This window comes from Archocentrus centrarchus, chromosome 20 (genome assembly GCF_007364275.1).
Source record: "Archocentrus centrarchus isolate MPI-CPG fArcCen1 chromosome 20, fArcCen1, whole genome shotgun sequence".
NCBI classification, from domain to species: domain Eukaryota; kingdom Metazoa; phylum Chordata; class Actinopteri; order Cichliformes; family Cichlidae; genus Archocentrus; species Archocentrus centrarchus.
In genome coordinates, this window is record NC_044365.1 from 32421935 (window position 1) to 32433304 (window position 11370).

Consider the following 11370-nt stretch of genomic DNA (forward strand, 5'->3'; position numbering starts at 1 on the left):
ATCGCACTATGCAGGTGACTTTCAGCTGTATTTACCTTTGAATCTTGGAAAGCAGTACTCTATATAAAGGGTCAGCATATATATATATATATATATATATATATATATATATATATATATATATATATATATATATATATATATATATATAATTTTTTTTTTTTTTTTAAATGATGGCCCAAAGTTTGAGTTGAGTGACAGCAGTTATTTTGTTTGGCTCTCCATTTCTAGCTGAAAGCATGAAGGATAACCTGGGACTTTTAACCCACCTAGAGCCAGTTTAGAATCACCACCTAAGCTACCAAGCATGCTCTTGGACTGAGGGAGGAAGCTGGAGTACTCAGGGAGAGCTCCATCCATCCATTTTCTTCCGCTTATCCGGGGCCGGGTCGCGGGGGCAGAAGCCTAAGCAGAGAAGCCCAGGCTTCCCTCTCCCCAGCCACCTCCTCCAGCTCATCCGGAGGGACCCCAAGGCGTTCCCAGGCCAGCCGAGATACATAATCTCTCCAGCGTGTCCTGGGTCTACCACGGGGCCTCTTCCCGGTGGGACATGCCCGGAACACCTCACCCAGGAGGCGGCCAGGAGGCATCCTAATCAGATGCCCGAGCCACCTCAACTGGCTCCTTTCAATGTGGGAGAGCTCATTTCAGCAAAGCAAGAACATTAAACTCACACAGAAAGGCTCCAGCCAGCCTGGTGCAGTCAAACCCAGGACCTTCCTGCAGCAAGGTGATGCTGCTGAGGTCAAGAGCAGTTTCTCCAGGCCAGTCAAGTCTGAACTACTGTAATGCAGTTTATACTGGATTTGAAGTCAAAATACTTTATTCTTTTTTGAGAATAATGGAGACTAACTTCATTGATGCCGTCTTTGCTTTTCAAGAACCCATAATAATAAGGCACAGAAAAGGGGTATATCAAAGGTCTTTTTCATAAACAATAATGATTATAAATTATTTATCCAGGTGCCTTTATGGATTTTACTGGATCAACCACATCCATTACCCACTGGTGAAATGCTCCCCCCTAGTGGTGAACGCCGCAGTTACACAGAATAATTACATATAGTCCCTTTGACGACAGTTTAAGAACATTTGTGTAGTTTCATGTCACACACACACACACACACACACACACACAGATTATAATCAAACAGTGCTTGCTAATGGGACAATTTTACTGAATGATGGGTGTGTATGCATGCAAAGACTTAACACTGTGTTTTGTGGGTGGAACATTGGAGGGTTTCTAAGCTTTGTTTGAGCATGTTTGATTTCTGTTACTCCACCCACAGCTTGTATCTTTGCTTTGTGTTTGTAATTTATTAGTTTATATAATGTGTACCTGCTCAGGGACTGCAGGTGGAGATTAGCTGGGAGCTAAATCTGGTGTTACAGTGTTTTTATCCCAAGATCGGGTTTTAACAGGAGTCGGTTGAGTTGAATGAAATATTCTTTCTTATATATAATATTTCTTACCTAATGTACATTACAGTTATTTTAGAAAGAAATGTGTGATTTTTTTTCAATAACTTGGTCAGAAGAAATCATTAAAATTTGTTTATACCGGAAAAAAAAAACTTAATATTGAAACGTCAGAATTTCCCAGCGTTCCTGAATGCTGCATCTGCGTCACAGAATGGACTCCCTGAAAGGACTACAATCATGGCTGCACAAAATTACAGCTGCTTCCTACAGCGGTGACGCATGCGCCGTGGACAGGTTCGCCTTACGTGACATTTTAATTATGCATGCCCGACAGAGAAGCACGATACTGACATTTAACTTCCTGTCCTTTAATGTGTGTGTGTGTGTGTGTGTGTGTGTGTGTGTGTGTGTGTGTGTGTGTGAGAAGGTTATGCAGAGTTTAAACTCTACATTTGACTCAGCCTGATACAATATTATAACCATCACCACATTCATCTGCAGCAGGTTCACAGTGACGTTTATGTTGTGGTGATGCTGCAGTCCCACAGGGAACTACAGGCAGACTCCGTTCCACTGTGCGCTGTGTGGTGGTCAGTATCCCGCCATTTGCACCTTCACTGCCTCTGAAACAGGCAGAGCACGCCCTCTGCTGGCTCAGGAGGAACCACAACCTTGGATCGTAAGAAGGACGTCAGAGTGACAGGAAGGGAGAAACGATGCTTCCTGCGTGACTTTTATCAGGTGATTACTGAGAGACAGGAGACACATTAAAACTACCAGGATAACTTCAGGTGTCCTTGTCACTGATTCTACACACACACACACACACACACACACACACATATATATATAATATTTAAATATCTCCCTCTGACCTCCGGGGGATGCAGTACAAGTTGTCTCCACCATCTGCCACAGGTCTGAGAATTTTATGTTTATTTTACAGTGAGATGCTGTTTGTGCTGCAAGTCACTGAAATTATTCATTCATAAAAGATTTTACAGTTTTAAATAGGAAGAACCGATCAGTATTCAGTAACCGGGATCGGACCTCTAGGGCCTCCACCCCTCACTGCTGCCAGATCCACAAAACACCAAACCCCTCCCACCCCTCCTGTGCCCATGTAGCACTTTCATGCTGGCGGTGCTCCCCCCCAGTCAACAGGGCAAAAGGGTCCCGACAGCATAGCTCCTGGGATCATGCAGATACACCAACCTCTTCACCGTGATGAGGTGGCTCAGGAATCTGGCTAGGATGCCTCTTAGATTAGTCAGGAATCTGGTAGGACATGCCTGAAACACCTGGGGGAGTTATTCCAGGTATGTGCTACCAAGAAAAACCCAGAGGGCAGACCCAGGGCACACCGGAGACATTTAGGGTTTAAGCAGGTTCAGGAATGCTGCGATGTTCCCCAGGAAAGCCGGACAAGGAGAAAACTGATGGATGAAGTCCCAGCTTTCAAACTTAAAGGTAAACGTATTTCTAGGCTGGTTAATATTTGCTGGTACGACAGGGCAAACAAAGCATATCTTAGAGACCTCACGACCTCCAGCTTGAAGATGAGCTGTTCCAAAAGTCAGAGGGCAGGAGAGAGTGAACGTATTCCTGGTCTCTGGAGCTTGAAAAAGGCGACTGGACTTCTTTTTGTTTCTTGAAGACGTTTCACCTCTCATCCGAAAGGCTTCTTCAGTTCTCAACCAAATGGTGGAGAGACCCAGGTATTTAAACCCCTGTGGGCGTAGTCCCCTGGAGGTGGTTATGACCCTCTATTGATCATGTGTGTGAACACATGTGCCCAGGTGTGAAGGGGGCGTGGGACATATTTAATCAGTGGTTTCAGTTGAAACCAATTTAGGACTCCGCTCCATTGTTTCCTGTGGCCTATTGAGGTCACTGGAACAAAGGTGTGAATGGGGGCTGAGACGTCTGGGAAGGGAGCTCAGGACAGCACTGTAAGTGGGGGAAAGTTGGTGACGTAATCCACCTCCTCTGTTCAATGATGGTTGTTCACAGTGGACATAGATGGCTTCTTTCACTCCTCTTTCAAACCATCTGTTTTCCCTGTCCAAAATGTGGACATTGGCATCCTCAAAGGAGTGCCCATTTTCCTTCAGATGCAGATGTACTGCTGAATCTTGTCCTGTCGAGGTGGCTCTTCAATGTTGTGCCATTCGTTTGTGAAGAGGCTGTTTGGTTTCACCAATGTAGAGGTCCGAGCACTCTTCACTGCACTGAACAGCATACACTACATCGCTGATCTTGTGTTTGGCGGGTTTGTCCTTGGGATGAACCAGTTTTTGTCTTAGGGTGTGACTTGGTTTGAAGTATACTGAGATGTCATGCTTGGAGAAAATTCTTCTGAGTTTCTCTGACAAGCCTGACACATATGGGATGACAATGTTGTTCCTCTTGTCCTTCCTATTCTCTGTAGTTTGTGTTTGGCCTTCATTCCTGTGCATCTTAGCTGATTTGATGAAGGCCCAGTTGGGGTAACCGCATGTTTTGAGGGCTTTCTTAATGTGTGTGTGTTCCTTATGCTTCCCTTCTGCCTTAGAGGGAACACTTTCCGCACGGTGTTGTAGGGTCCTGATCACCCCAAGTTTGTGTTCCAGAGGGTGGTGGGAGTCAAAGAGGAGATACTGGTCTGTGTGTGTGGGCTTCCGGTAAACTTCAATGTTGAGGCTTCCATCTTCCTCGAGCACCGCACCTTTGTTCCAGTGACCTCAATAGGCCACAGGAAACAATAGAGCGGAGTCCTAAATTGGTTTCAACTGAAACCACTGATTAAATATGACCCACGCCCCCTTCACACCTGGGCACATGTGTTCACACACATGATCAATAGAGGGTCATAACCACCTCCAGGGGACTACGCCCACAGGGGTTTAAATACCTGGGTCTCTCCACCATTTGGTTGAGAACTGAAGAAGCCTTTCGGATGAGAGGTGAAACGTCTTCAAGAAACAAAAAGAAGTCCAGTCGCCTTTTTCAAGCTCCAGAGACTACTATGACCTGGATGACTGAGAATCTACACAGACAACGTATTCCTGTTATTACCTATGACGACCTATGACTGAAGCTCCTTTGCTGCAGCCTGGTTGGGTCACCTGTATCATGTTTGGATTACATAAGCTGGTGTGATGTGTTCACAGACCACGCCTCACCGTCAGTGAGTGAAACCTGCCTGAGAATGAGGGCGGGGCATATACAGCATGTTCACTGCCCTCAGTCATAGTTTGGATTCTGCATTTCCAGCTTGAACAGATGGACTCAGCGTGTTGGTCATATTTCTGCACGTTTAATGAAAACAAATAAAACAAAGTGAATCATAGAAGCAACGATAAAATGCTGCATAGAAACTTCAAAGGTCATTCCTGCTGGAATTTCCCAAAAACATGAAGTGAAGGATTTGAACTGACCTCGGAGCTTTAGCACAAAAATATTATATTTATTACATTCAGGCCAGAAATGGCTGCATAGTTTGAGCTGCATGAATAAAAATCCCTGAGCTTCATTTTAGTGACGTGAAGGCAGAAACCTGAGAGCTCCCAATCAGACATGTTAGTGAAGCTTCTTCTTCTGGAGCGTCGGGCTAATCTGACCACAGATATACACACAAAGCCTTTATAGGACTACACAACCACATACAAACCACTACATGCTGGCAGTGATTACACACACAGCACTGCTACACATTTAACTACGACTGCTCGATGTGATCCAGCAGCTGCAGCGAGGAGTCGAGACGCTCAGCCTGTCAGCACAGACGTTTCCTCCAACACCGGCTTCTTCACCTGAAACAACGATGAGACAAAGATGTTTGAGACAGAGCTGAGATCTTTGATCATGCTGCTGTCAGGCTCTAAATCCACCTCCGTATCAGCCTGTCTGATGGAGCCTTCACTCTCCAGGTGAACCAGCCCCCCCCCCTCAAACATCGCTGGTTTGGAGCTGTGTGCTGACAGGGTTAGGGTTACACCCACCTCTCTATATGGCATTTTTACCTGTTTTTCTTACTTGAATTGAAACGTGATAAAAGAACTGGAAGAGTTGATCTGCTTGTTTGGTATGTGGCTAACTTTAAGCTAGCTCGACGTGACCTGCTGGATGCTCCATTTCCATTGGTGGCATCCACCAATGGAAATGCGGCGCTCTTCACTGCATCAGTGAAGAGCGCCGCTCAGTGACGATGGCTTTCAGAGATGTTTCTGAGCAGCTCCACCACAGTTTTTAATGCAGTGCTGGCTGAGAGCAGCACACAGATGATTATAAACCACACCCATCACCTTATTAGGTGGCCGGTCAGTGTTTATTACTGTTCAGCTGCTTGTTGCCCATCACATGGCAGCAGCTCGGTGCATTTCAGTTCAAACTGAGCAGAAACTCAGAAACGGCTGATCTGCTGGGATTCTCCCACACAGCCGTCTCTGAGCAGCAGCTCTCCGGGTGAAATTGTCTCGTTGATGTCAGAGAACAGAGACAACAGGAACTCAACAAACACTCAGGACAACCAAGGTCTGCAGAAGAGCATCTCTGAGCAAACCTCAAAGCAGACGGCGTATGGCAGCAGAAGAGCACACTCCTCACTGAGGCTCACTGAAACTGGACAACAGAAGGTTGGAGGGAGGATGGTAGGGCCACGAAAGCATGGATCCATCCTGCCTGGTGTCTATGGTTCAGGCTGCTGCTGGTGTGATGCTGAGGGGATGTGTTCTTGGCACACTTTGGGTACCAGTTGAGCACCATGTAAACCCCACAGCCTCCCTGAGTATAGCTGCTGCACATCTCCATCTCTTTATGACCTCAGTGTACCATCGTCTGATGGCTGCTTCCAGCAGGATAACATGTCACAAAGCTCTAACTATAAATTAAATATCAGGTGTTTGAGGTTTTCAGGGACAGGGATCATAACCTAAAGCATGAGTCATTTCCCAGCCTCACCGTATGGCTGCTGAGCACTCAGGGAGGTCATCCAGCTGCTGCTCAGTGTCAGCATGGGCAGTTATAAAGAAGTTATTACAGATATCACGGCGTCCACGTGAACCCATCATATCTTAGATGGAGCCTGCAGCCTAACGTAAAGTTCCTGGAGTTTCTCAGAATGGAAGCGTTTGAATGTTTAATGTGTTTCTACTGTTTCTAGTTTTAAATATGGGCTGTGAATGATTTTCAAATGAACTTCAAAGGTTTTTAGAAACGAGCCGAATCATCAGGACGCGACTGTGTCTGTTTCAGGATGTTTCCTGTTTTGTGAGACGGTGGTCTCTCTGAACCCTGTGTGGGAGGAGCCAAACCATAAAAACTCAGACCGGTTTCTGCTTCCTCTTTGCTTGCATCATTTCCTGCTGCTGCTTTGAGCGTACTTCCTCCAGACTCATGCAGCCACCTGCCGGCACACAAACACAGTCAGAGAAAAGAAAAACACATGAAACACTTTTGATCTGCAGCTTCGGGTTCCTCACCGACACTGCTGGGGTTAATGGACACGTACGCCATCGCCCGGCTCAGACGCAGCTCCTCTAAGGCGGCGAGCTCCGCCTCAGCCTCTGCTCAGCCAATCAGACATCACAGACCAATCAGGCCCCACCCTTCAAAAACAGCGATTTAAACACTTTTGAGGCCACGCTGATGAAATGTGACTCACTTTTCTGGATCTCTCTTCTTTTCTTGGGGTTCGGGGGGATGACGGTGAAAGCTTTGTGACTGAAACAGGAAACACAAATTTCGGCTTTACTTTAGTTCATTTTCTACGACTTTTTATAAACAGAAACAAAAAGACGGGAAAATGAAATCTGAAATCAGCCATCAAGGAGCTGAGGCGATGGCTGCAGAGCCATGAGGTCTGCATCAGGGTCAGTTTCCTCTGCAGAATGAAGCTGATCTGATAAATTAAAATAAAAAAGAAGGAACAGCAGAAACCAGAGCGAAGGCATCCACAGTTTAACACAGTTAGGAGGATCTGCAGCTCCAATAATACGATTGTATCTCCGTCCGGACTCTGCACATCTACAAACATGAGCTCTGATGAAGCTCAGATAAAACCACAGGAACTAATCCTGCTTCTGACAGGTGGAAGAATTCACCTGCACGGTGGGCTCGTCTCAACTGCTGCAGCCACAAACACAAAGTCAGCTCTATTCATTTAAACAGGATGAATCAGCTCAGCACCACAGGTGTTTATTTAAACAGGTAGAAAGTGTGGAAGGAGCCCGAGAGGCAGCACACACACACACCTCCCTCCCAAACTGGAAAGGTGAGAGAACTAAACAAAGAAAACACTGTGAAAAACAGAGCAGCAGGACCTCCATCCTGAAGGCAGGGGAATAAACACCCACACAGAGGAGCAGGGATCCCAGCCACCTGGAAGCAGGAGCTACTCCACCAGGTGGGCCTGAGCGCGAGGGAGGAGATCCAACAGGTGAGGGAGGAGAAAGAAAAAGCCTGCTGTGCTTGTCACAGGTGACGCTCTCCTCACTGAGGAGGAACGGTCCTCGTTAGTGAGCAGAAATAAGCAGCACATGTATCGCTGACCTGTGAGTAAATGTGACCTCAGTTACAGCACCGATCAACCTTTAACCCTTCAGGTCTTTGTTGAACAACAGACCTCGACCTGTTTCAATAAATCATGTAATAAAAATCCTGCAGAGGGGAGTGGCTGAGTGAGCTCCTCACTCGAGGAGCCGTCAGAGGAAGCTCATTTCCTGCTGCTGTCTCCTCTGTCCTAGAAACTATCTCTGTATGTGACCTTGAAGGAGCTTTTAATTCCTGAATTTCATCTAAAGGAACGAGAGGAGAGAGGAGGCTGCAGGAGGAGGTGCAATCATGGATGCACAGGTGCAGGAGGACTCTACAAACGAAGCGTTACGTTGGATTTAGAAGCTGTTGTAATTGTTGCACGTTTTTAAAGAAGTGTTAACAGAAATGTGTGGAGTTGCTCGTGTGTAAAAATGATTCTCTGCCATTAGAGCTTCAGACCTGCTCACACTGCAGCAGCTCAGGCCTGTCGTGCCAGTTGGTGGTAAAACATGCAGGGATTAGCCTGCTGCAGCAGATGGCCCAGCGAAGCTGCAGGACGACACCCGAACGCTCCAAACGGCGGCCTGCACGCACCCTCAGAGAGAGCAGCTAAACACCGCCTGTGACATCAGCTTCACCCTGGCTGAGCTCAGTCCTGATCGGTGAGTTTGGTGAGTCGAGAAATATCAACCACCAGATTAATCCTGACTGAGTTCGACTTCCTCAGATTAAATTAAAAACATCCACAGGGAAACAAACGTGACTCACAATGCAAACATGAGAAATCAGGACATGGTCCCAAAGTTTTCCAAAGGCAGCAGATATCTCAGGCTGAATGTGGGAATAACACGACTTCATCTTTAGATGCAACATTCACCAAACACACAAACACAGAAATGAGCGTTAGCTGCAGAAAACTATAAATATGAAATCACTCATACGACACAAGCCAGTCTCACTCCCTCATTTCTCAGTTTCTACATCCTCGCCTCACATCTTAGCCCCTCCCACCAAAGACGGGAGTGGAGGCAACAGATACTTTAAAAGCTGAAACTTCCTCACTTCAGAGTTTGACAGCAGGTAGATATGACGCTCGGCACAGCTGGAGTTTCTGATGTCGTGCAGCAGCCATCCTGACATGTTTCATATTTAGATTAAAGCTGTCCCCACAGACTGCACTGCACAGCTGATTTTCTCACTAACTCAGCTGAACTGGACCTCTGATCCGTGTCTGCTAGAATAACACAGCTGAGCATGTCCGATCAGCACATATCAGTTCACGGATTCCTCGGCTTGCTTCAAAAACCAACATGGCAGCTGCTACATCACTGAGGTCCTTCTGATCTGCTTCCATCTTTAATATACAGTCTACTCCAGCTGACTTATTTGTCAGGGATTTCAACATCATTGAGCAGCTGTAACAGCGGGATCCTCAGGGATCCTGTCCTGTTTTATTGCAGTGTGTGAGTGAATGCATACACATGGACACCCCCCGTGTCTCACCTGTGACTTGTTGCGTACTTGGCCTCAGCTCGGACCCCCCTCTGCTCCATCTCCTCCCGCTGATATTTGGGCTCCGCAGCGGCGTGTTTCATGTTCGCCCTCCTGCAGTCCGGCTCCGCTTTGGGCCAGTTCTCGGGAGGTTTTGGAGCAGTGGAGGTGGACCTGGCTCTCTTCTCGCACCCTGATTTGGAGGATGACCCCTGCGCCCCTCCGGCCGGCCTCTCCCGCTGTGGGTTCCTCGGGCAGCTGGCGGCGCGGCTTTTCCGCGCAGCGGGAACTCGGAGCTCGCCCTGCGGCTCTCGGGCCGCTTTGGTCGGCTCCGGTTTTGGCCTCTCCCGGGGATTCCTCGCTGCATCCACAGGTTTCGGCTTGATGACTTTAGTCGCTGGCATTTTTACCTCATGGGAACGTTTCTGTATCCGGCCTCGATGGAAGGAAGGGGCCCCTCATCATCTTCTTCTTCCTCATCAGGTTAAATATATGAACATTAAAATCGCTACTTTTTTCTCTGCGGGGAGCCGGTTGCTATGGAGCTTGTACCCTAGCAAGTCCGGAGTCAGAGCTGACAGACAGGAGGAACCCGTCTGCTCCGGAATTTCAAAATAAAAGCCCCAAAAGGCTCCTAATGTTTTTTCGTTTTGTTTTGTTTTGTTTTTGACTCGGTAATAAATAAATCTAAATAATAAAATCTCCCGTACATAACCAACTTACATTTTATATCATACTGCATAAATTACTATAAAGAGACACAAAAAGAGACTAAAAAGAATAAAATAATGGGACAGTGTTGTTGGTGTGAATTACATGAGGAGTGATTTGATGCTCTGAAACCATGATAGGACAGAGGGCCTGACTTATTTATCTTCACACAGTCATGTTTTAAATAAATACCTGTGTTTGCCCCTCTGATGCATCAGTACTTATCAGGTGGATTTTATTAATAGATTAAATAAGTTTTTGCATGTTGACAGGTTAGAGCTGGTATTCGATTCCGTTTCCTTTTTTTTTTTTTTTTTTTTTTTTTTTAGTTTTTTGTTTGTTTGTTTGGTTTTTTTTTTTGTCTTTTTTCTCTTCCAACATGAAAAAATATAATGCACACCAACAGGAAACCAACGCCTCTGCAGCTTCTCGTTTTATTTTGAAAGCAGGGTCAATGGATTTCCGGTTTTACTTCCTGTCTGTTTTCACTTCAGGCAGGTGCGGATTAAAGTCGGTGACGCAGCAGCGCATTTGCTGTCAGTCCAATTATCCGATTACTGACACGCGACTCTGCACAGGTCACATGACTACACGCACTGAGCTTACAGCACGCAGTTTATTCTATTCTATTCTATTCTATTCTATTCTGTGACTGGGTATTTTCCCCCACTGAATAAATGCGAACACTTAAATATTTGACCGGAAATCAAAACATGAAGTTCCTGCTCCTGTGCAGCTCTGCGTGCTCGCGCTGATGCGTCACATGAACAGCTGCTGCTGAGCGCTGAAACTGTTTCTGTGATCAATAATAAGTATAAAGTATAAAGTTCTACATAAAGTGCTGATTCTGGAGAAGCGGGTGGATGATGTCATTGGATCCTGATGATTTCTAGTTACTCTGTTTCCTCTGAGAACACTCAGAGTTTGCGGCTAACGTTTTAGATCCTCGTGTGTGCTTTATGAACTCACCCCAATTAAAGAAGTGTGTGTTATGGATGAGTCACTAAAATCTGGCTCCTCTAATGGGGACTCAAACCCCCGGCCTTCTGGAGGAGCACCACAGCCTACCTGAGTATTGCCTCTGACCATGTCCATCCAGCAGCATGTCACAAAGCTGAAAACATCTCAAACTGGTTCTTGAACATAACGGTGAGTTCACTGCACACAAGTGGCCTCCACAGTCAGCAGATCTCCCAACAGAGCACCTTTGGGATGTGGTGGAGTGAG

General features: G+C 46.4%; 1 protein-coding gene across 1 annotated transcript; it reads right to left on the minus strand.

Moving 5' to 3' along the window:
- Window positions 1–4720: 4720 nt before the first annotated feature.
- On the minus strand, window positions 4721–10019 carry LOC115799032 (uncharacterized). Its single transcript, XM_030755964.1, has 5 exons — window positions 9445–10019; window positions 7070–7128; window positions 6888–6971; window positions 6735–6811; window positions 4721–5219 (listed from the first exon to the last, which is right to left on the minus strand). The coding sequence occupies exons 1-5, from the start codon at window positions 9834–9836 to the stop codon at window positions 5175–5177; spliced, it is 657 nt and encodes a 218-aa protein (XP_030611824.1). The 5' UTR covers window positions 9837–10019; the 3' UTR covers window positions 4721–5174.
- Window positions 10020–11370: the final 1351 nt, after the last annotated feature.